The sequence below is a fragment of the Aristolochia californica genome, unplaced genomic scaffold (assembly GCF_029961685.1).
Source record: "Aristolochia californica isolate CCGP_79_NKW_82.1479 unplaced genomic scaffold, dmAriCali1.0.hap1 SCAF_7, whole genome shotgun sequence".
Lineage (NCBI taxonomy): Eukaryota > Viridiplantae > Streptophyta > Magnoliopsida > Piperales > Aristolochiaceae > Aristolochia > Aristolochia californica.
Window position 1 is genome coordinate 660,722 of NW_027182268.1, and position 25,860 is coordinate 686,581.

General features: G+C 37.6%; 3 protein-coding genes across 7 annotated transcripts in view; all 3 read left to right on the plus strand.

Annotated features, from left to right (window-relative positions):
- The window catches only part of LOC137935968 (vacuolar protein-sorting-associated protein 33 homolog), a 44,414-nt gene extending 28,900 nt beyond the window's left edge, over window positions 1-15,514 (plus strand). For both annotated transcript variants that reach the window (XM_068780425.1, XM_068780427.1), the window contains exons 13-17: window positions 5,444-5,522; window positions 5,643-5,700; window positions 5,799-5,860; window positions 14,727-14,820; window positions 15,190-15,514. In XM_068780425.1, the coding sequence (XP_068636526.1) occupies window positions 5,444-5,449 (6 nt within the window). In that variant the 3' untranslated portion in view covers window positions 5,450-5,522; window positions 5,643-5,700; window positions 5,799-5,860; window positions 14,727-14,820; window positions 15,190-15,514. The remainder of the gene's footprint in view (window positions 1-5,443; window positions 5,523-5,642; window positions 5,701-5,798; window positions 5,861-14,726; window positions 14,821-15,189) is intronic.
- A 2,059-nt stretch (window positions 15,515-17,573) lies between these two features.
- Window positions 17,574-21,222, plus strand: LOC137937696 (uncharacterized). Its single transcript, XM_068782815.1, has 4 exons — window positions 17,574-17,860; window positions 17,949-18,036; window positions 19,949-20,101; window positions 20,949-21,222. Exons 1-4 carry the CDS (start codon window positions 17,728-17,730, stop codon window positions 20,980-20,982), a joined length of 408 nt encoding a protein of 135 aa, XP_068638916.1. The 5' UTR covers window positions 17,574-17,727; the 3' UTR covers window positions 20,983-21,222.
- A 2,281-nt stretch (window positions 21,223-23,503) lies between these two features.
- LOC137936146 (uncharacterized) overlaps window positions 23,504-25,860 on the plus strand; it is a 40,547-nt gene continuing 38,190 nt past the window's right edge. For all 4 annotated transcript variants that reach the window (XR_011109515.1, XR_011109514.1, XM_068780703.1 and 1 more), the window contains exon 1: window positions 23,504-24,874. Coding sequence is in view for 2 of the 4 variants with exons in the window: in XM_068780703.1 (XP_068636804.1) it covers window positions 23,791-24,874 (1,084 nt within the window). In the remaining 2 variants the exon portion in view is untranslated. The remainder of the gene's footprint in view (window positions 24,875-25,860) is intronic.

The window sequence follows — 25,860 nt, forward strand, 5'->3', positions numbered from 1 at the left end:
TTTTCACCCTATTAGTCTCACTTCCAGTTCATATAAAATTATTGGGCGTCTATTGGCTAATCGGCTAAAAGCTGTCCTTTACAAGGTAATTAATCCTTGTCAAAGTGCTTTTATCCGAGACAGAAACATCCTGGACTCTTCTCTAACAGCTCATAAACTTCTTGATTCTTTCAAAAAATCTTCCCTTCCAAGGTTTGTTCTGAAAATTGATTTTGAGAAAGCTTTTGATCGGGTTGATTGGAAACTGGTGGATTATCTTTTTGACCGTATGGGTTTTGGTACAAGATGAAAATTTTGGATGAGGAGCTGTATTTCCTCTCCTTCTTATTCTGTTTTGGTAAATGGGAAACCCCGAGGATATTTCAAAGCTTCTAGGGGGATCAGACAAGGCGACCCCCTTTCTCCATTTATTTTTACTCTCGTTGGAGAATACCTTACCTCTATGATCCGGTTGGCTCTGTCCTGTTTTTTCTGATCCAATCCAAGACGTTCCCATTCTGCAGTTTGCAGATGATTCTATTTTTTTTGGAGAAGGGTCCATGAGACAAATCAAACACATGAAAGCAATTTTGAACATCTTTGAATTGACGTCTGGTCAAAAGATAAGCTAGGAAAAAACAACAATTTTTGGATTTAATATTGATGCCTCTATTCTCAACTCAATGGCGAACTATCTGGGTTGTAAGGTAGCATCCGTTCCGAGTACATATCTGGACTTACCTTTGACTCCGTTCCTGCCTTCGAAAAACTCCTGGTTTCCGGTTGTTGAGAGGCTTGAGAAGCGTTTGGCTTCTTGAAAAGGAAAATTTTTATCCAAAGCTGGTAAACTGGTTCTAATTAAATCATGCCTTCATGGAATTCCATCCTATTTTTTATCTGTGTACCATTGTCCAGCTTCTATTCGGGTTAGAATTGAATTTTTGAAAAGAAGATTCTTATGGGATGGGCCAAATGGGGAAAAAAAGTTTAATCTTGTAAAATGGGTAGATGTTTGTAAACCAATAGTAATGGGGGGCCTCGGGATTCGTGACGTTGCTACCACAAACAAGTCTCTGCTCTTAAAGTGGATTTGGAAGTTCAACATGCAACCCAATCTACTGTGGCGCCGAATGGTTGCAATTAAATCCGGAAAAGAGAATGGCTGGTGGACGGATGGGGGAAGATTTTACAAGTTATCCCCCGTTTGGAAGAAAATTGCCAAACTCTTACCTACCTTCAAATCTGTCGTCATATGCTATATTGGGAGTGGTACAGATACTCTATTCTGGTCGGATTGGTGGATAGGGGCTAGTTGTTTAAAGGAAAGTCACCCTCGTTTATTCCAACTGCCAAGATCTCGTAGCTCAATGATTTCTGACCATTGGCAGTCTTCGGGTGGTTGGAATCTTCATCTCAGGCGAGCATTAAATGACTCTGAAGCTGTTGAAGCCACCGGTCTGGTCAATTTACTTTCTGGTGTGGCCTTAAAAAACTCTGCCGATACACTCATCTGGATGCCCAATAAACAAGGTATGTTCTCTACAGCTTCAACGTACCATCATATGATTTCATACCCGCCTCTCCACGTAGAACATCCTGCTGCTTTTGCATGGTCGCTCCCGATTCCTCCTCGCATCAAGTTTTTCATCTGGACGGTATGTCGAAAGAAAATCTTAACTTCTGATGCTTTGCAAAGACGAGGCATTAATACTCCCAATCCAGAATGCCCATTTTGCAACACATCTCCTGAAACAGCAGATCACACGCTTCTACATTGCGAATATGCTCATAAGATTTGGACCGAATTAATGGACAAAATCGGTTTATTATATTGCCCTTCGCCAGATTTGGAAAACACTATTTTAACTTTGGTTAGCTCTCGTCTTCCCAAGTTGGGGAAAATCTTAATATCTTGTTGTGTTGGGCACATAGCGTGGAATTTATGGAAAGAAAGAAACAATCGCAAATTCAATCAGAAAGCTATTCCTCGGAATATTCTTTGTGAACAGATAGTCGGTCAAGTTAGCTCTTGGGTTCTCCTTCGCAAAGAATTCTGTGATCTAAGAGCAACAAATATGAGGGAAAATTGGCGAAATGTTGTGAATATGTCTCTTCCATCGAAGGTTCCTATTATGGTAGAATAGACTAAACCTCCTCCTGGATACTTTAAACTAAATTTTGATGGAAGTGCTTTCGGGTGTCCGGGCCCAGCTGGATTTGGCGGAGTAATTCACGATGATCAAGCGAATCTTCTCTTCACTTATGCGGGTCCAATTGGAGTATCAAACTCTACTTGTGCGGAATTACATGGCTTGCTCAACGGACTGAAGCTCTTCAAACAAAAAAAGGACGGTGCACTCTTGGTTGAAGGGTTTCCTCAAGTCATTATAAACTGGTGTTCCAAGCCATCAAAACCTCCTTGGCGTCATTGGAAGATTTTTGATGAAATTTGTAATTTAACTTCTGGTTTATTATGCACTTGGAAACATGTTCCAAGATCCGCTAATCATTTAGCCGATGTTCAAGCGAAAAAAGGCGTTACCCTCCAACATCTTGTTGTGGAGGAAATGTCTTTTTAGTTTCAAGGTTTGTAATTTTTCTTATTAAATACATTTACAACTCTTCTCAAAAAAAAAAATGGGTCAAAGTATGAAAACGTTCCTCTCAATTTCGAAGGTAGAAAAAAGGTCTAATTTTAGGTATGAAAAAAAGACTACTCACTTATAAGGGTAAGTCAGAAAAAATCACTACTTGGGTAAATAAAAATACTTGGCTCATGCTGAATATTGGTGCACTCCTATACTTTGCAAGTAGTGGGTTTATAGGCATTTGCTTTGGGGTGATAAAAAATAAAAGATAATAAAGGGAAAAAGATACTAGAGGAACAAAAAGATAGTAACATTTATATATCAATCGGAAGGAGGCTACAATGCAACACTCATACTTCCAAAAATGAGGTCCTCGTCAAATTAATAAATTAATGAGAGTGATTAGTCTTGACAAAAAGAAGGAATAAAACAAATTAGAAGACCATATTTCTATCATGTCTTTTAAAATTTTCTTAAAAGGAATGAAGTAATAGTTAGTGGGAGCAAAAAGTTTACCACAATTGACAAAAAAAAAAAATACAAACTTTGGGGAAAACTCAATGATGCATAAGGGCAGTAAAGGGAATTGAATTTGCCGAGCCTGGACGTCAATGCAGCAAGTTAATAAAATAAAATAGTAAACTAATAAAAAATGAGAAACAGACCCTTCTTCTCCCTTGTTTCTCTTTTAAAACAACCTCACAGCTTAATTTAGGGTTTTATGTGGGAGACAAAGTTAATTTTGTCCAGCAAAAATGTTTATTGAAAATGGAATTTCAAAGGAATTTTCATCCATATAGGAGTGAATTTATGGCATACAAATTGAAGATAATGGCAGGAGAGAAAAAAGAAAAACTTTGGCATGCATGGCTGCTACATGCGACATGCAAAACAGGATTTTGATAGAGAAGAAAGGACTATGATGTGCATGCTTGTAAATTGATGAGGCATGCAATTAAAAAAAAAAATCTTGGGAGTCTAGAATTTATGTACTCAAAAGAAAAACAAGCAGAATTGAAACACAAACTTACTTTGAGGATGGAGTTTAAAATTCCAATTTCAACATACTTCCAACATAACCTTTTGAGTCTTCTGATATTGATCTCTCTCTAGAAATATCAGATTGGGAAATAGTTTATTGGTTCAGGAACTAGATTTATTGAGCTTTCTTTTGAGATATAATTCTCATATAAAATCTCGTTATTGATAGCATAAAATGTCTTGAATGAAGCTTTATGTTGTCACTCAAACCTTTCCTACTACTTGACTGTTGCTACTTCATATATCGATTTCTCTTCGTAGAAGACTTTGATTTCAAAAAAAATCTTTTTGCGTTTGGAAAATAGACTCTAAAGAGCTTTTCGTCAAAATATTAATTGCAATACGGAAAGTGCAGTATACAGGTGTGAACTCCAAAGAAAAAATGGGTGCTGGGACAAGAAAACATCAATGAAGAAGAAAAAGATAGAATACAAACTGAAACTAATAGATATGACAAATAAAAAAAGTATCACATTATTTTTGTGAGTTGACCGAATCAATTCACAAAACTTGCTCTGATACAATTAAATTTATAGAAAAGAGAGATAATTCATTGAATATTGTAATTTGAGTATATTGGGCCTCTATATAATAGAGGAAATACATAGAATCAAAATGAATTAAACTACCCAAGCCCCAGGTACATTTAGAATAGAACTCGTAATTATAATTAAATTAAACAATAATTAAAGAGAACTAAAATAACTAAAACACCTTTGAACTATTATGAGACTTCCTCCCATGAGAATCCTGTTAGACTCTACCATATTAGTTCTCTTTCTTTGAGACTTATTCATGTGAGAGTCATGTAAGGCTTTTCCATAATTGTTCTTCAACATGGGGCATATTTTGGCAATTCGGCCTGCAAGGGTGTTCCCAGCCTCCTTTTCTGAATTTATGCAGTTGAGAGTTTCACAAAATTTCTCAAAAGTGGGACTTGATCTCTGGACTGTTGCTATGGCTGCCGTCGTATGGCATTTATGGGAAAAAAGAAATAGCAGAACAGTTCACTATTCAGCATAGCATCCTCCAAAACAATCCCGATTGACAAAATATTTCGAGCAACTTTTACTTGGAATAAAGTTTATAAGTCTCTTCCTTTTATACCCCTCTCATTGATCTGCAAATATTGGAGGATAATATCTTCTTTCAATGCCCCCATCCCCCGTGTTGGTTCCTTGGTCCTCTTCACCCATGGGCTCCATCAAACTTAACTTTGATGGTAGCTCAATAGGCAATCCAAGGCCAGTGGTGTTGGTGGTGTCTTCTGAGATTCAAGGATCGATCCTTCTGGCTTAGGCTGGCCAGATTGGACACTTAGACTCAATGGAAGAAGTTCAAAGCTCTAAGGCAGGAAGTGCTGCTGGTCTCCCAAAATCTTTCTGGGCCTCTCATCATCGAAGGGGATTCTGCCTCGATTATAAGCTGGATGAAAAGGAGAGCCAATCCTCCATGCAGATTCATCTTTGAGGAAATTCAGATTTATGCAGTCCTTTTGATTTTTCTTGGCAGCATGTTGTCAGAGAAGCCAACTCTATGGCTAACTCTCTTTTTTTTTTTTAAACTCTCTTGCCAAAGATACTGTCTCTCGCCCTACTCTTGTATTTGGGGGCTCCTGCCCTATTGATTGAAAGGTCCCTATTGTCTTGTATTATTTCTTACTGATTAATAAGATATCCCCATTTGAAAAAACAAATGATTCAGCCTGACTACTTGTCATTCATCATTCATTAACTCTCTCAGTTAATTCTTTTGAAGTGAAAATTAGGGCATAATGCTGCTTTTGCTTTTATAAAATTATTACTAATTAATTGAGCTACTTGTCTGTAATGCAGTCCTAATGATATTGCATGTCTTTTCTGGATATGCACCACTTAGCATTCGACTTGTTCAACATGCACTTCGATCTGGATGGTGAGATCTAAAGTAAATCAGCATTTGGTTTAGAATATAACTAGACTTGCTTTTGTTAAGATGTTTTTCCTCTTGTTGGTATATCAATTCCTTTGTTCTCCTAATAAAATTGATGCTCAGGCGCCCTATTGAAGAGATTGTGAAACTGTTGCCTGGACCACATTCTGAATTTAAAAGAGTAAGTTCTTTTCCTTCTCATTTGCTCCGACATTGACACTACACTATTTTGTGATTCAAATGAACACCTTGTATATTTTGTATGTTCTCCATCAACAGAGTGGATATTCAAGAACTTCTTCATTAGATATGCTACAGGGTACTCCTGGAAACCTTGATAGGTAAGCATTTCGTACCACAAAAAGAATTTCTTTAAGCTAATATGGACAGTTTTAGTTTTTGGTTGTGCAAAAAATGCAAAACCATCCCAGGAGCTTGAGTTGCCTTTATTTTATTTAGATGGCTTGGCTGATTTCGAACTTGAAGACATTTCATTGCAGCATGCTGAAGCAAAATAAAAACTCCCAAACAAATCCTCTAAAAACTTGTTTTTATATTTATTTATTTATATGTTTGTTTTGGCTAAAGGGATGGATTGTGGTCTTTATGATGGGATGGGACAATCATGCTTTGAACATCAACGAAGTTATTTATTGTCATTCCTACTTTGTTGCACTTGGCTGCATGAATCCCTTTCCCTCATTATGATCTATTAAGTGCTAAATCCATAGTCTTGTGGGTCTAGTCATTGATGGTTTCCATCTTTCTCATTTTTCATCCTTTCTTTTCTTCTGCTTGTCCTTGAACTAGCACATCTAAACCTCCTCCAGGGGCACCAAAAGGTGCATGTCAAACATATTAAAAATGATTCAAGTATTCAAAAGTTCATGATCCATATTCAATGCTTATACCTCCCAAAACAATATTTCGAAAGCTTGACTTTGTCAAAACATGTATATTTTAGTGCTTGCAGAGGATTTCAATTTGCTCACCATTTTTTTTTTTTGAAAATGATGTATATATTAATAGAGAAAATTACAAAGGACAGAAGAGCAAATCCCTAACAACAAGACATTGAAGAGTTGCTCCCATCTTGGCAAGCACATCTGCTGCCGAATTAGCAGATCTCGGAATGTGAGACCAAATACAAGAAAATTGAGATGCAATTTCAAGAATCTCCTGAAAAGAGTCCCAATGGCGCCACGGGGGAGAGGATGCATATTTGCCCCAACCAATTACCACCTTTGAGTCCCCAATGTGAAGAGGGTCACTACAATTGTGTCTGAAAACGCGGAGCCCATTGAGAAGGTCTTGGAGATCAACCGATGTTGAGTCAGCAATGCCTAATGGGCCAGCAAACGAGAAACACTGATTTCCGAAGGGATCGGAGATAACTCCCCCAAAGCTAGTACTCCCGGGATTACCGAGGGAAGAACCGTCAAAGTTCAACTTTAGGAAACCATACTCTAGGGGGGGGGGGGGGGGGTGGTCCATTCTTTCATGACCGGGACCTTGGTTCCATACCTCATCTTTGCCATGTCGTTTCAATTATCGCGGATAGAGGAGCCTAAGAAGGAGGAGAACGCTGAGATTTGGCCCGACACACGTTCAACAACTCTTGCCGCGGAATCACTTTTAGCATGAAAACACATGCGGTTGTGCTCATTCCAAAGCCCCATGGAATGAAACCAATACAAGCAGAGATCGTAAGCTTTCCAAGCCCAGGAAAGGGAGTACCAATGAGCGACTTATTGAAAGAGATCAGATCTGCCGACATACATGTTATAATCTAATCAGAGTCTTTGGGTCATTTGAAAAAAATTGGATGTAAAGTGCAGAAAGATAGTCATTTAGTGAAAAATCAACATTCTTCTATAAGTCATTTGTGTGCTTGGTTTGTACTGCTAGCCTTCTACTTTAGTTGGTTTTATGTCAGTCATTTTTTCAAAATAGTGAGAAATTCATTACAAAGAAGAGAAGAATATACAAAAACAAGCTAACTAAAAAAATAAAAAATACATCAAGTGGGACCGAGTAACTCCAGCATGAGCAAGATTCTGTGCCATGGAGTCGGCACTCCGAGGGGCATGCAACTATTAAATCTGTTAGAAGTTAGGGGTTTCTGTAATTTCATGTGTGAATAGTTTAGTAATATTGTAGTCAAGATGGTCCAGATTATTATGGCTGCTGTGATTGAACTTGTAAATTCTGGTTGCTAAGGTCTTTTTATTCATTTATTGTAAGTTCTCTTATGAGGGGCATTTCTGTCCACTTGCAAAGTATTACTTAAGTGAGAGTCAAATAAAAGAGAATGGGTCAACTTTTCTCTCCCATCGAGTAGGCTGCTCAACACAATCTTCTCTTCTTCATTCTGCCTTTTATTTCTTCTTCTTTCTTCTTAGTTCTTTTTCAGTCAATCTATTTTATATGGTATCAGAGCATTCCGGTTTGTAAATCGAAGCCTAAAGTCAGAGTTTTTTCCTTTCTAAAGCCTTCGACCTCTCTCCAGGTTGGACTTTTCAATTGCCTCTGCTAATAGAACTTAAAGGTTAGTTCTTTATCTACTTATGTGCCTTAACCTAAGGGCTAATGCCATATGCTGCTATCTAAGTAGTTATTATGGTGCCCTTTTTTATCCTATAAGGATTTAATGAAGTCATGAGTACTCTGAAGTTTTCCTACCCCCATCAACTAGTTTGTGACACAGGTATTTCTATGCAGACCTAATTGGACTCTTCTATGGTGTTGTTTTTTATTAATTAATGCCATTGGTATTCATAAAAGACTGTTGAGTGTCAAATGCGTTTTTATATAGCCTAGGTATTTTTGTGAAGTGTGAGGCCCACAAGAGTCTCTGCACACCTTCTTGGGTCTGATAGGTGTTGTTTATAAGGTGTTTTGTGTAGTTAAGGGGCATCAAAGATGATGAATCGGATGAAGTCAGCACCCTCCTCTTTGACCTGAATGGGATGAGATTTAGATCTCAAGCAAAGGATGGAATGATTTGGACAATATTTAACAAGGAAACCTTTATCGTTCAATCTGCGTACAACAGACTGATGCAAGGGAGAAATGCCCAGTAGCATGTTGTGAGCATCACTAGGGAACTCTCTGAGTAGCTGAAAATGCAATTGTTTCTCTGGAGTGCAATCCGGAATAAGATCTTGACCCAGACTGTTGAAACTTGGGATTCCATGATGTATAATCATAGTAGAAGAGGATTGAGGGGTGATAAGAAGAAGAAGAGTTGTAGAGAAAAGGTTTTAGGAGGTGAAGAGGAAGAGTGACAAATTTGGAGAAAAGAGGAGGAAGATTAGGGAAATGGACTTGTCCAAACCCTCCCCCTTAAGTTGTATTTATAGATATCAAAAATACTAATATTACAAGAATACCCTTTACCCTAGGAAGAGTGAATAAGAGACATAAATCACAAACTAATTACATCAGTGCCATCTTTATGAGATGACTCTTTATTTACCATCATGCCACCATTGTGTGGGCTTGTGGGCCTTCTCCTTCGTTTGTGGGCTTGAGCCCATTTTCCACACACTTGGACGTGTGGGCCTTCCTTGGTCGTGTGGGCTTGGGCCCATTCTCTAACACTCTCCCTCAAGTTGGGGGTGAGAGAACATCATAAACACCCAACTTGCTGAAAATGGTGTATAGGATCTTCTCATATAAAATGACAGTCCACCATATCTTCCAACAATCCCCCTCAAGCTGGTGGTCTTTTTTTTTCTTTTCCAAGAGACCCAACTTGTTAGGAATTAGACGCCCTAATTCCAAACTAACGAAAGCAATAATAAAAATCGAAGAAGAAGAAAAAAGCAAGCACAAAAATACAACATGATTTATATAAGTTCGCCTCAAGGTGAGACTACGTCCTGTCTTCCGTCGTTGCAGTAATCTTCTATAAAGATGAAATAGTTTACAAGAGAAATCGCACACATTTACATGTGTTTTTTCTCTAACCTCTCTCAGGTACTCAAGATCCTTCTTCGATGATAAAACCCTAATAGCGGCGCCCCAAATATAAAGAGAAAACTAGGGCAACCGCAATACAATAGTGAAATCCCCAAACTGCCCGTAATGAAACAACAGTCAATATACCGTGAACCTTTCGGGGACTCCTCCCCTGAACCCCCGGGAGGGGGGCTCCCTGCTCCCCTTCCAACCCCCATGACAACCTTACCACGAAGATCGATCCCCATACCAATTCAGCATAAGCCGTTGATTAGGCTCCACAACTGGCATAATATAAGAGAGTAAAATCACTCATAGCCGTAAGACATCACTCCATACTTTAGTCAAAAATACTTTCCGCTCAATTTCACTGGCGGAAAAATAGCCCTACTGTGGGGCACAAAGTCTACCCATTTTCTCAGGGTAGCTAAAAAAAACACATCTTGGGTGAATAATAGACTTGACTCACGTTGGATGTTGGGCTCACTCCTATCCTCTATAGGTAGTTGGTCTATAGGCATTGCTCAGAAGTGTTATAATAAACTCCTCCATCTCGGTGTCCCTTCACAGGGCACCAACTCTCAAATAGTAGGAGTAAAATTGCCGGAAGATAATATTCTAGGGCCACCATGTGCTTTCTTCTTTATCAAAGTAACCAATGCTAACAACAATCAGCAACCGAGAAGTACTTCTTCAATAGTAATGTCTCAATTAGAGAGACAATAGTAGCAGTTGAAATGGGCTTGGGCCCAAATAACACGTACCAAATAGTTAGTTATATAGCAGCGGATAACCAGTAGGTAGTAAAAGTCCTTAAAAGCAATAAGGACACACAAAATAATCTGCTGGAAGTCCATCCTTGAATAAGGAAGCTATGTACCAAGTAATAAGTTGAGGATAATCCAAGGTAATAATCCAGGGTTATAATCAAACCGGTAGCAGATAGCATATAGCAAATAGCAGATTGTAGCTTGAAAAGTAAGTGAGTGAGTCAAGCCGAGTAATAGACAGCCAATAATAAGTTGAACCAAGTGTTGTTTGATAATCAATAAATCAAACAATCTCCAATGTACTCATCCTTCATACTTCTCCTTCTATTAACTAAACGAGGTATGGTGGTCTATAATCCTCTATGATGCTTTTGTGGTTCTATTGAAGAGAGTGTTAGCCACCTCCTGCTCCACTGCTCTTTCCTGATGGGTTTGGACACATTTCTTCAAGAAGATCGGGTTAAGTCTTTGTTTTCCAAACAAACTCACGGAGCTGTTTAATCTTGGTGCTGGAACTGATTCCCTGAATTTGACAAGGCCCTTTTCTTGGCCTACCTCACTCACATCCTTTGGGGACTTCGTCTGGAAAGAAATGGGAGGCGATTTTGTGGTTCTATAAGCTCTCTTGGCAGCAATATTGAATTCTTTGCTGATATCATTACTGGTATAGTTGCAGGTTGTTGAGCATCACTATGGCAGATACTAGAGAAGTAATCCATCCCATTAAGAGTTCTGAGCCTGCAAAAAATAAAAATTGTATTCAAATAAAAGCGTCTAAGGTAAATGGGTCGAATTATCTGAATTGGTTACATGCTGTTAAGAAATTTTTGATAGCTAAGAGGAAAGCAAAGTGTATACGAGAGAATTCTTTTGATATTTTTTTTGAAATAAGGTGTGAATATATATTGCAAGCTGAAAAAAGTATACATACCTTGCTAAAGAAGGACTTCCTTCACAACAAGCTGTTGGAGGGAAACGCCTTGTTCTGCTAATCATTTAGTAGATAATCAAAATTCTTTTGATATTGTAATTAAAGATTGGAAAGCAGAGGATCATGAAGCTTAAACTTGGGTGTTGAGTTTTATGTAGCCATTTGTCAATAATCAGATAGTTGCTGTTCCAACATGCTTCCACAAAATCTTCTCAGACTTTGGCAAAGGTCTCATAAAGAAATCTAACATGAAATCTGGGAAAGAAGCTGGAAAATAGAAAGTGTATCCAATTTTTTGCAAAACAGCGCTCCATATAGCAAAGTTCACAGACTTTGGCAAGGGTCTCATAAAGAAATCTAACATGAAATCTGGGAAAGAAGCTGGAAATAGAAAGTGTAGCCAATTTTTTGCAAAACAGTGCTCCATTAGCAAAGGAAAACAGCAACTCAAAACAATGTGGTTCTCAGATTCAAAACAAGAGCCACAAAACTTACAATTAGCATTCCCAATAATTTGGCCTCGACACATTAGCTGATCAGTAGTAAGAATCTTACACTTGGAAGCACACTAAAGAAAGCGCTGAACTTTTGGAGGGATAGGAATCGACCACATAAAAGAAGATGCAGGATGGTTGAATACATTAGAGTCTAAAACATGTGAGTAAAAAACGAAGAGACTGAGAAAACCCAGGAGCATCCATTTTCCAATTCAATTGATCAACACCAGAGGGGATAAATAATAGTGTGAGGAGAGAAAGAAGCTGACTAAACTTATTCGTTTCACTATCCCTCACACCACCTTAAAAATTCAAATCCCAATTCCCTACATCCACTGTCTGCTTCCATCCAGGACAATGATAATGCTTCCTGCACTAAAGGAGAAATAAAACAAGAAGATAGGGACAAAGCAAAGGTTTTGAAAGAACTAGATAGCGAGTTGAAGGACACAAATTTAGAAATAGGATGTTTGAGTACATGTACGCACACCCTTATGGATAGTAATAGGAAGATCCTGACCACTTACCATAGGAACCGCCAGTGAAGAATAAATTGCCAAGGGTAGAGAAGAAGAGGCTTTGGCTGGCATCTTTGGAGTCTTTCTGTGTTGGTACACCTCCAATGGTTTTGGCCTTGTAGAAATAAATATAGCACTAAGAACGTCCTCGTTGGAATAGGGGCAACGACATCAACATCAAGTAGCCAGGGGTGAGAGATTTTGTAGATTCTAAAGAATAAGGAATATTTTTAAGGAACATGGTATCTATGGAGATATTTGTCTTTTGTGGGGAAAGACAATAACATTCGTACCCTTTTTGAGTATGGAAGTACCCAAAAAAAAACACATTTGAAAGATCTTGGTGACAATTTGTCATTAGATGGACCAAAAACATGAACATAGCAGACGGACCCGAAGACCCATGCACAATTGTTGCTCTGATTGCACTGGTGGATTGAGCCTGGTTCTGTCATAAAATGACTAGTCACTTAAAAGTTTTATTGTTCAACCTTATAACTCATTAACTTTCTTTAACACTTTTCAATGTGGGACTTTTTTCCCTCTCTATAATCTCCCTCACGTCCAGCCTTACACATAATAGGCCTGAAACATGGGTATCAATGGAGCACAAACCATACAGATTGTAACTTGGGGAGCACAACTTAGGCTTTGGCACACGCTTGCTTTGATATACCAAGTTAAAAGATGGGTTCAAGATCCATCCCAAAATGACTATTCACTTAGGAGGGCTATTACTCTATCTTATATCCCAAATCAATTTTCTTTACATTTCTCAATGTGAGGTTTTTTTTCACTTAACACCCCTTTTGCAAGAGAATCAGCTAGTGCATTGGCTTATCTTGGAACATGTATCCAAGAAGTACCCAATGAACAAATCAGGCCAAAAGTCTGGATGAAGTACTGGTCGATCTCCAAGGGAGATCTGAAGAGCCCCTACCCCAAGAAACCACAGCCAAGGAGTCACCTTCAACAACCAACGGAAGAGAGAAGTAATCTCTATAAAAGCTTGAGGCTTTTGAGGGCATCCCTCACTTCAACCATCATCGAATCCGCTTCGTCAATAGGACCTGAAAAATAAAGGAGAATCTGGTCTCCGTGGTCTCTACTAGTGCCATCAATACATCCTGGCCCCAGATTGTCTCTTGAGCTTTCCATCAAAATTCAGCTTTAAGGAGCCACCAGGGTGGTCATCCGTCCAACCAAGCTGACGAGAGGAGCAACAGCTGGCTATGATCGTCTGATTCTGCCTAATGCTAGCAAAGGAGTATTCACGAAAGTCTTTAGACAAATGGGCCCATGAAGAGTGAGGTGGATGAATTTTTCAATGACAGTAAGAAAGGGAGTGATTGGAGAAAACTGCTCATTCCTCTCCAGCCTAATGCTCCAAATTACAGCCATACCCACAACGTGCCAAAGGGACTTGCCTAGCTTTGGAAAGGGGGAAGGAAGAGAGCTCGCCCATCCACTTTCCAATCCCTTTAGGGAAGCCAAGGGGAGAGGCTGAAACTCCTATGGGGGGATCTCCAGGTTTCAGCAGCAAAGGAGCAGTGGAGAAAGGGGCAGCAGCATATACCAAGTTAACGAATCACATAAAGAGAAATCCAGTGTTCTAAGGCGCTGCCCTCCTTTAAGCAGGACCCTGGATCAATCTGCGCCAGGTATCACTCATTTCCTCACAATAGAAAGCAATTGGATAATCTGGCTGGGTTCATTCAACTCCAAGGTGTTGGCAGACCCAACCCGGTTACTTCAAATCCAAAAATTAAATGAAGGCCTTGGACTTTTGGGAACTTGGACCCTCAATGAGTTAATCTTAATATAACCTACCATACCATTACCAAACAACTAGCTTCTGGAAGTATTACAGATGTAAAACTTTGCTATGAGTTTAATTGATTCCCTTGTTTTTGTTTTATACTTTGGAACTTCTGTAACTAATAAATAATGAATGCTTACCTAAAAATAATATGTTAGGATAGAGATTTGATATTAGGATAAAAACTATGCTAGCTTATTTATAGCACTGGCTGTGGCACTGTTTATGTGGATCCATGGCCTTGCTGTTAGTGGTTTGAAAGACAAAACCCCATGGTTGAATTTGGAGCTAAATGCCTTATACTTTGAAGTAAAATGCCACCCTGTAGGCAGTGACTCGTACCCCATGTCAGCTCTCTACAAAATGAGCATTTAGAATCCTGAAATAATCATTTGAAAGGAAACAAGCAAAATTCATGCGCATGAATTGTAAAACTCACGTTCTTGGAACCTTAACATTAAACCTCCAAGCAGGTTTACTTTCAGCCCTGCCTCACTATTGCCTGTCTTTCCAATATATTCAACTATCTTTACTTCGACAAATCACACTTTGTTTCCCCTCTTTGAATGACTCTTTGGGATCATCCTGTGTTTTTTAAACCTTAGCGGTGAATTGCCAAAAAGAAAAAGACCATTTTTCTTTTCAAAGTATATTTAGTTATTGCCTATTACTGGTGGTAACCAGTGATTCATTTCTGGAAATTTAACAGGTTAGGTGATGGAAGACGATCACTTGTACTGGTTGTTTTTATTGGTGGTGTGACCTTTGCAGAGATTTCTGCTCTCCGCTTCCTCAGTGCACAGGTACGTCTTAGTTTCTGATTGCTGTTTATAGTCACTTGTATTTAACTGCGGAAATTTTAGAGCAACTGGAAGTTATCATGAAAGACAGGGAAGGGAATATAACATAGCTGTGATGTGTGCCACCAAGAAGAATCAAGTGGGAAATTTGTAGTAAACACATGCTGTCATTGTTCTTCACAACCCTTTGGTATAGTCAGTGCTATTCTTGGAAGGGACTTTAAACAGATAATTAAATGTTAAAACCTGGCAGTTTTAAGTAGCACTGGAAAAGTTGAAATGCAGATATGAATTCTAAACAATTGCTAGTCTTCTCTGGCTCTTACTTTCCTGACATGCAACTAAATTATAGCACTTGTTCATGGGTTGCAGGAAGGAATGGCCTATGACTTGATTGTTGGGACCACGTTGCTTGAGTCATTTACAGACAATCTAACTTAAACAGGCATGCAGGTGGCGCTTTCTTCATAGTTTGTGTGTGCAGAAAGTGGGATCATGTGATGTCTTACGAGTTCTTGGTTTTGCCAAGTTCTTTTGATCAGGTTGTGGGTTCGTTTCTCAATGTATCTATAAACTTCAGTGGGATTGTTGCACCAGTGGAATTCTCAAAATTGTAAAGGAGTTCATATTTTGTTAGGATTAAAAATAATAATTCATATGCAGTATTTAGTATTTTGTTCTTGGAAATCACATTTGAAAGGAGCCTTTTTCTTTGTTTTGGTTAAGAAATCATATGCAGTTTTTTTTTAATCAATAACAGAGTTTCTATTGGGCATGCATCTAAGTGTTCTTAGCTCTCAATCTCGAACGCTACATAGACTTGTAATGTGTGATCTGATGTTTATACACTGATGGGGTTTACCCCGTATTTGCTCTCAGTGATTCCATGGTAAAAAGCCCTACATTACCCAAAATGTGTTAAGAAACTTAATACCAATTCCATCACTTCTTTAAAAAATACCACGACAGCTCAGGAGTACACCTATTCACGACCTCATAATAATTATTCGGAAAACAACCCAACCTTTGTGCCAACTTTGTTGGCAAAAACACCATACATAATAATGAATAAGACACCACATTCTGAAAGCCAGAAAGTAATTGCAAAAAAAAAGTTCATGAAAATGCACCGAGTACAGTTTAAGTTACGAAACAATGTGGGACCAACCATGGTTGCGGGAGTTGGTGGGACCCACAATGAGAATGTGAGATGGCATGATAGGTCATCACACAAACTGACATGAGTTAGAAAATTTGAAGATCAAATGAGACCCACCATGATAACCACGAGCTGGCATCCTCATTATAGGATCACGTGCATCATAGAAGAGTTTGAGTATGAATTATGTTAGTCTTCTAATTATGTTGAATTATTTAATTATGATAGACTTATCTTTTCAAACTATACTGTGACAACTAGGCAGCCATCCACATGCTTCAAATCTAGTCTTTCATGAGATAACAAAACACATTGAGGTAGACTATCATTTCCTACGAGAAAATTTTCAAACTGAAATTATATCTCACAAACATGTTTTATCTTAAGGGCAAGTAGCATATATCCTTAAAAAGTTGGTCCCTTTCCTCCCTTCTTAGGGTAAAGGTCATTGATGTAATTCTTGAGTTATTCATTATTATAAATACATGTTGAGGGAGAGGAATAAGCACATCACTTAATCCAATCCTCCTTCCCTCCTCTGTCTCACTCTCTCTTAGCCGACCACAATTTCTCTTCCTCACGTCCCTCTCTCTCTCTCTCTCTAGAGGAGAATGAGAGACAGAGAGAGAGAGAGGGAGAGAGAAACAGAAGATTTATTTCTTGAAATTTGAATTTTTTTCAAAGAAGGGAAGAACATGGAGGCAAAGGAAAACATCCAACTTTAAAAATTATATATTTCACTTACTAAAGACTTCTAACATGACCTTTACTTTTTCTAATGTCAATCTCTCTTTCTAAAAAAATCAGATTATGAATTCATTCATTCGATTAAAAAATAGACTTATAGATCTCCTTTTACATGTAATTCTCTCTATGAAATCTCATTTTTATGCATTTTTTTTAATTGAATTTTTTTTCTACTTGCAACTTTCTTACTGCTTGACCTTTAGTATTTTAGGTGTCAATTTCTTTATATAAAAAATTAAGATTTTTAAAATCCTTTTTTCATTGGAATCTAGACTCAATTTTATTTTATTTTGAAATATATCGTTTGTAAATTTTTGAGGATGATAATGCAAAAATTGAAGAAAGATTGGTCTAATATGAGGAAAAAACACCGCATGCAAAAGAAAACTTTTTTTCTCTTCTTCATCTCCTTCCTCTTCTACTCCATCTCCTTTTCCTTCTCCATCTCAGGATCGACGCTCCTTAGATACTATGTTAAACTTTAGAACATGTAAGAGAGAGACAAGGATAAGGGAGAGAAGAAAGGAAGCAGGAAAATGTTGGATGAACATTATATTTTCCTCCCCCAACATTCTATTTATAAACACTTATCACACTTACAATCATACATGAACTAGAATACCTGTGTTCCAAGTACACCCAAATATAACTTACTAAATTAAACATCAAGAGACACAAAAGTAATTTAAGAGTGAGGTACTTACCTTCCAAAGGTTGATGTAGAGGCTAATTTGGCAATTTATGCTAGAATTTAACCATGTGAGTAGTGTGGTTATCCTTTCCTCTGAGCTGATAGAGGGAAAGGGAAGTAGGAGAGACTCTCTATCTATCTCAAGGAGCAAGGAGATAGGAATCAACTTCTTAAAATGAATATTAATCATCAATCTTAAATATAAATTACAATTAGCATATTACGTGTTAGAATTAATAAATTTTACTTCGTTATTCGTACCTCTTACCTGCCTTCCCCTGAGCCGCATCTCTCGGTTTCTGCTGGTGAGGGCATGGATTTCGCAGACCTGTGGGCGATCTTCGGCCCCGGCGTCGCCGGAGCCGTGTTCGGGGCGGGATGGTGGTTTTGGGTCGATGCCGTCGTTTGCAGCGCCGTCAAAATTTCCTTCATTCATTATTTGCCTGGTACTTTTTCGGGTTCTTTTCATTCTCGTCGGCATTCCTTTGATTGGAATTTTTTTTTTTTTTTTTGTTAAAACGATTAATTCTGCAGGAATTTTTGCTTCTCTCGCGGCTTTGATGTTCAATTGCGTTAGAAAGGAAGACATTGATTACTCCCCCTACGAGGAAGGCGAGTGGAGGTTAGGTTATTTTCTTTTGATCAATTTCGGCTATTGTTTCATGTTTTGCTCAAAATCCCGTTTTTCAATAAACTTGTTAAGTATTTACCCATAAATTTATTGCTTATTTTTGTGAAACGCATGAGGGTCGAATCGAGAAGGAAAAATTCTAGCGAGATTGGTAATAATGGACAATGCTTGCTCGAATCTGATTCTTTGATTTTGAGTTTGAATTCTGTATAATCATATGCATAATCTACCCAAAAAATATAATGGGCGCGTTGAGGTATTTGCTCTCAAGGGATGTTCTGCTTGCGTCATTAATGTAAATCTACGTAGTAATTGATACTTCAAGCTAAAATGTTGGCTTTGAACATGGACCAGCTAATGTTGTGAAGTGTACTGCAAGTAATTACTTAATGTCAGGTGAGATGAACTTTTTTTTTGAATAATTAAGGTGAGATGAACTTAATGTGCTATTTAAGTATAGTAGCGTGTGTTATGAATTCCAGGCAGTCAAATTTTTCCAAGTGGTGTGTGGAATGCTGCTTTAAGTGCCACATATCTACACTGTATGTGAGAATGCTTAGGTTGTGGTTATTCCATATGGTTTCTACGTCAGTTTATAAGAGTGATTTCCAATTGGACGTGTGTTCGGAGTATTTCTTTTACCTTGTGTAGACATTACTGAACCATATCAAACTAGAACGACCAATTCTGTTCACACACAACACTCCACAGAAGTTTACCGCTCTGTTACCAGTTTGGATGATGTTAGGGGTTGCCTGAATTTTCATTGATTTTCTGTTCCTTTTTTTACTTTCTTAGGGAATAAGTGATACGTGCAGAGATGTTTCCTACTTTTCTTTTGAAGAAATGTTTTCTATTTCTCTTTTTGGCTGTGATGGACACTCACATTGCTGGCCAATGTAGCTCAGGTCAGCCATTCATACATTCAACTGATGCCAAGATAAACATTCAAATTGTCTAGTTCTCTTTCTTGTTCGGTAGCTGTGTATTTCATTTGTCCTATTAAATACTCGAGAAACCTTTCAGGAATCAGCAGATTCTGGTAATTGCACCCAATACCTGGTGCTACATGAGATGTGGATAGGGGTAATCTATCTTGTCTTTTTAAGAACTTTGGTAAGGTGTTGACCAGGACTTGGTCCCATGATGTGCATGGTTTCCATTCAAGGGGATCACTGAGCAATCCAGTTTCAAACGAAATCATGGCATGCCCTGACCCTTTTTGCCCCCACTTCTGTTGTTTGCTGTTGTCACTGCAGAAAGTCCTTCAGCATGTGAACTGTGTTCACCAAATGCTACTAACTATGTGCTTCTTGTTAAACATCAGGGTGCTGAAACTTTTCATTGTCCCTATGTACCTTCATGATCATGTTTAGGGAGTGGTGTCTCCGACTAGATTCTTTTCTAGTATACACTTACTCATATTACTCCAGATGCTAGTGTTGATTTTGGTCATATAATATTGGCTTGTGACATCCTCAATCTCCCCTTTCCATTTGAATGATTAACGTGTATTAGGTGATCAACCGCCAGATGCATTTTATACTAGGAAAAAGGCCATATTACAAATATATTTTTGGGTTTCACATGAGATCTATTTCCAGATCTGAAAGTTGACCAGATTCTGGTTCAGATCCTAGAAACATTAATTGGAATTAGGTTATGATTTCATTTGAAACAAGCTGTTTTCAGCCTGAAGACTGTTGATGTGAATTCCTGGTATAGACTCGTAATTGTCAATGTCCTAGTATGCAGCTTAATGTTTGACATGGTATTTGTTTATTTTGTTTATGCAACCTCCATGGTATTTTCTTTGAATTTGTCATCATTTATCTGGCATATCTAGGCTTTTTGGGTAGAGAGAACTTTTCTCTTAGTCTCATTGGAGTTTCTCTCTGTTCAGATTAAAGCTCTGGCTGTTCCTTGCATATGTCGTTTCCTTTGTTTCTCTAGCTGCATCTGTTGGTCTACTGATTCAAGATGCCCTCACCACATCTGGTCCTTCAGCATGGACAGGAACTGCTGGCGTGTTGCAATGTGTGCTTGTATTAATCAGGTGTGTCTTTTTGGTTCCAAAGCATTAAATTGTGCTGTTCTGATAAAACACAAAGTTATATTTCTTATTAGTGCTTATTGAACTCTGCGGACTTATCTTTTGATCCAGTATTAAGAATTTAACCAGCCGCATGGCTGAACTACCAAATCAACTGCTGCTAACTAACAGTTTTTTGGAAGAACTGCTGATATCTTGATTATAGCAAACAGTTAGAAAATTTTATTTGCATAGTGATTAACTCAATTGATTTGCTTTGTCGACGACTAGACAGAACTATGAAACCCAGGTTTAGGTAATGCCAACCTTGCTAAGTCCATTGCAGTTGCACTGGCATATCACCCAAACATGGCAAGCATACTTATGTTTTTCATACTTACCCACCAGCCTAGAAGTAATAATATATATCCCTGGTAGAATTAGAAAACTTTAAAACTTTACTGTGGCTTCTCTTAAGATTGAAACATGTAATTTTCTTTTGTTATTATTGTAATCAGCAACTGGAATGTTCAGAACACTTCATTTTCTATCAAATTGAATGACCTCTTAGATGTTTATGAAGAATGGGGTAACTAATAAAATATGTGAAAGTCCTTTCAGTTAGCTGTGTATGTTGATGCAAGAATTCACATATTGCAAGTTACTTTTCTGGATTAACCTTTTTTTTCGTTGGGGTTACAGAAAGCCCGTTTTTCATAATTCACGCTTAATTATAGGTTTGTGTCACTTAATTCATGGAACTAATAAAAGTGAAATTAGCAATATTTTGGATCGATTTCCATGTTTTCATTCTTTAGGCTACTCTTTTAATTTTTTGCATCCACTAAAGGATTCCATTTCTTTCATGCAGTGGGTTGATGTATTGGACCTCTCATTCAGACTGAAATTTTGGAAGAAGGAAGCGGAACTTGTACAAAACTGAATCAGAAAGATACCCTGTGATGTGTGTAATTATTTCGACTAATATTTTCAGTACGGGTGGCTTTGTGATCATCCTTCGTCTAATCAATTGTGGAAAAACAGAAAAAAATTGTGTCTATACACTTGAAATCTTTTTAGTCTTGAGAAGCATGGGGTCCATTGTCTTTGTTGTTTAAGGTATGCTAGTCGACTATCCAAATCCAGTCCAAAATCAGTATGTCAAACAACTGATTGCTAGTCAATGTTAGGTATATTGCAGATGTTCGGTTGACTGATGAAGCACGAAATCGAAGGAAAAGCCAAATATTCATAGTTCAAGCCAGACCATGACTGTAAAAGTCTGTTTGGAATCCCATGGAAAATAAAAGGAAAAAAAATGAGAATTTGATTATTATTATTTTTAAAATAGTTAGCAAAAAATAATGGATTATTGTCTCATTTTTATTAACTATTTTTTGGAATAATAATGATCAAATTCTCATTTTCTGTTCTTTTCTAGGGGTTCCAAACAGACCCTAAGTGGTTTCATTATCTCATTTTCACTAACTATTTTTGGGAATAATAATTGTTAAATTCTTATTTTTTTTTCTTTTTTTCTTTTATAAGAGTTTTAAACAAACCCTAAATGGTTTCACGCGGGAAATTATGAATTTGCGGTATTTATGATGTTTTAAGAAAATCAAACATGGTTATATTGCAGCTACTAAAATGATGCTTGCTAAGTTTTTTGGAACAAAATGGTATCACGTCTTGGCAATTATTTGACATAAGTTTCAACATATAGAATCAATAGTTGCACATTACACCTTACGAAACCAAACTTGATCTTGGAAGGTATTATGAAAATAATTTCACAGTTATTTTTCAATCGTGAAAAAGAATAATTTTCAGGGTTGTTATTAGACAACTGGTGTCACAATGAATGGCGAATTTCAAGCATGGAGGTCTGGATTTTGTGATATGCATGTAAAGAGTAAATATTTCTTTTCATTTGCATCACATTGTGGCCACTAATCATATTTTAACATGAAAGAGATTGTATGTTGCATTCTTATTAGCAGTTCATAATTTGAAAGAGATTCTCAAGATCCCATTAGGTTGTATTTAGAACATAGAAAGTGAAGAAAAAACTAGAAGAGAAAGAATAAGAGAAAAGAAAATAATAAATGAGAGATGCAATAAAAGAATAAAATATTTAAAAGTTTTCTCTTAATTTTTTTTCTTTTTTTTTCTCTCTAAATTTTATCTTTTTGTGGGAGAAAATTTATTAACTAAGATAGAATACCATATTAAAAAAAAATATTATTTAATATTAAAGAATATTTGAGAGGAATTCTATGTCATTTATAATGTTTTCCATCTTAAACCAAGAGAAGTAAAAGAAAAAGAAAAAGGTAGAGAAAATTTTATCAAGTTTATTTGAAATATCAAACTTGACCAAAAAATTTGTACCCTCCCTGTGCTAATACGATCGCCGATCTATAGACACCTTCGTTTATTTGAAATTTCAAACTTGACCAGAAAGCTTGTATCCTCCTTGTGCCAATACAATCGCCGATCTACAGACACCTCCATCACCTTCTCCCTCTCTCCAGCTTCTCTCCCCTCCTCCCTTTCTCTCTCTCTTCTCTTTCCCCGATCTACAGACACCTCCATCACCTTCTCCCTCTCTCCAGCTTCTCTCCCCTCCTCCCTTTCTCTCTCTCTTCTCTTTCCCCCTCTCAAGAAAGATTTTCAAGTGCATACTTTCAATATTTTTCTTTTACAATAGAAAAATTAAAAATTTGGAACGTTGAAAGTGGGGAGAAAATAAAAGGAAGAGAAAAGAAAAAAAAAAGAAAAAAAAAGAGGTTTATTTTCTCTTGTTTAGATGCCCATGAAAAATGAGAAAAAAATGGGAATTTCTCTTATATGGGATACATGTAAAAAATGAAAAGAAAAAAAATAGTAATATTTGAAAATTTTGAAGGTTACATTTTTCTCTCAAATTTCTATTTCTTTTTTTTCCCAAAATTTCATCATTTTGTGAGATAATTTTTATTAACTAGAAAAAAAAATGATTTTTTATTTTATTTTATTTTTTCTTAATAATTCTCTACTGTCAAACCACAAATAATAACTTTCTTTCCCCTTTTATTTTCTTTTTATTTTATTTGGGTTCCAAACAAGCCTTAGGAATCAAAAGTTGATCAATAGGTAGCAATTAAATTACTTTAGTTGATTATTTTCAAAATATTATAAAAATTGTTTCTCTCCAAACTTTATAAAATTTATCATGAATTATGTGATGTTTTATTTCCTATAGTGTTTTTATAATTCCTTTAGCAGTTTAGAGGTGTATTAATATGATTGGTTTAAAACACGTTACACTACATCAAAGGAAATATGTGGAAATCTACCAAGGAAAAGTTTCCGGGAAATAAAAACGAGAAAGCGATCGACCAGAAGAACATAAATGAAATCCCTCTCAACCTGCACAGAACGTCGACGTTCGACGTTTCTCTCTCGAACAGAACGAGGCTCTCACTCTTCGCTCGATCAGAGTCCAAATCCAACCTACGAAGACATAAAAACTAAAAACCAAAAACGAGAGAAAACAATCCGAAATCGAAACCCTAACCAACTCTTTCTATTCTGTCTTCTGTCCTCTCTCAGGCGAATGCGACCGTGAAAGCTTCGTCTAGGGCTAGGCTTAGGGTTTGAGCTGCGACATCCATGAACTGGACCGTCTAGGGTTTTGTTTCTCGACGCGGCCATGATCAGGAGGTACGATGATGGGCAGAGACCTATCTACCTTCTCTTCGAACCTGGATTTCTTCGCGCAGGCTAGCAAGGCGCTGTCCCACCAGTCGCCCTTCGATACCGAAGAGGCTCTCGTTAGGGTTCCCACTCTCCCTGTCTCTTGCTCCCTCTTTTTGTCTAGTTTCACTGATGAGCGCAGTAGGAAGCAGAAGAAAGTTCAACAGGATCTCTCTGCGGGGGCTAACCAACCGCAGGTTGGCCCGAGGAACATTTGGGCGGAGTCTGAGGATTACTTCCGACCTCTCACTATCTCGGACGTCGAATTCTTGTCATATAAGGCCAAAAATGAGAGCTCTGACGATCCGTGTTTCCGAATTCCTTCCCTGCCAGGTGGGGATGGGGCTAAGGATGCTCCTCGAAATGTGGACGAAGTCGTTCCGGAGTCGGAGGAAGTTCAGGAAGTGGAAATAGATTCAGTGGGTCCGATTCAGCTATTACCACTGAAAGAGGAGGATAAATTGGAGTGTTCTTCTTCGTCTTCAATCGGGATAGAGTGGTTGTTGGGTGCTAAACATAAGGTGCTTCTCACTTCGGAGAGACCTTCTAAGAAACGGAAGCTACTAGGGGAACACGCAGGTCTAGAAAGATTGTTTGCTGTAGGTGACGAGAACCAAGGAGGTGATATCGATTCAAATTCTAATTCTTCAGTCTGCCACGTATGCTCTTTACCGGATACCGGTCATGGTTTGAATTGTTTACTGCAATGCGATTCATGTAAGGTACCGGTGCATCAGAAGTGTTACGGTGTGAAAGAAGTTACTGAAGAGAAGTGGTTGTGTTCATGGTGCAAACAGAATGCTGGCACAGTGGTGAAGAGGCCTTGTTTGCTTTGCCCAAAAGGAGGTGGGGCTCTGAAACCTGTTGGCAAGGACTGTGCTGGACAAGAAAACTTTTCACATTTGGTTTGTTGTCAATGGATGCCTGAAGTTTATGTTGAGAATTCTGAAACCATGGAGCCTGTATTGAACATCGAGGAGATAAAAGATACCAGGAGGAAACTAGTTTGTTGTTTGTGCAAAGATAAATATGGTGTGTGCATCCAGTGTAGTCACGGTATGTTTCAATGCTTACTTGCTTTCTGTGACATTTGGGTCTATGGTTGGCACCTGTGTAGTCCATTTTATTGGAGGAAACAAACTTTGTGTCTTTGAGTGTTTCAATTGCATCATGAGCTTCTGGTTTTCTTCAAATGCTGTGGGCAATTATATATTCTTTCTAGCAACCTCAGTTTTGTCTCGATCTTGTGAGTTTTGGATGTATATTGGTTTTTTCTCTTGCAAGGTTTCTGTAGATCCCTTTTCAGTTGGATGAATTTATCAGTTTAAAATTTTGCAAACAGATTTCCAACTTTAGATTTAAAGGCTAGTGAAGAATCCCTTGGGTGATTGAGACATGTATTACTGGTTAAATTGGGCTTTGGTATAACAGAGAGGAAGCAGATGTGTTGTTGTCCTATGCATATCTTGTGTAAAGTCAATAGCCAATCATGGTCAACCAGACTACTTAAGTTTTAGCTTTGCAGAATATCCTATTGTCTTTTCTCTTCCTTTCAGAAGAGACAATTAGTTTCATGGGGTGTTAGAATGATGGAATGACTACATCAATTGGCCGAGAATAGAGTATTGGAAGTTCATGTGAAATTTGGAACCCATAAAAGTGATGACAGATATGGTCGGTTTAAAAGAACAGAAACAACTGTGGCCAATTTCTACTTCATAATATTGAAAATATGTTGTTTCTTTCATTCCAAATGATTGTGGAGATTAAAGAGGAAGACATTTGCAGGATTATGATGTTATAGCTGAGCATACTAAAATAGTATTAGGAGCCAAAAAGATGTTGTTTACATTGTTTTTCCATTAGTCCTGGTACAAATTCTATTTGAAGAAAGTGAATTAGAAACATGGGAGGGGATCTATGACAGTCATTTTGTTTAACAGCTTATCACTGAGAAAATAAATCATCTTAAATTTTGTGAAGCTTCTTATTGTGTTCAAGGATTTTATTTTTTGTTTGAATTGTGAGATAGAGGATCTGTA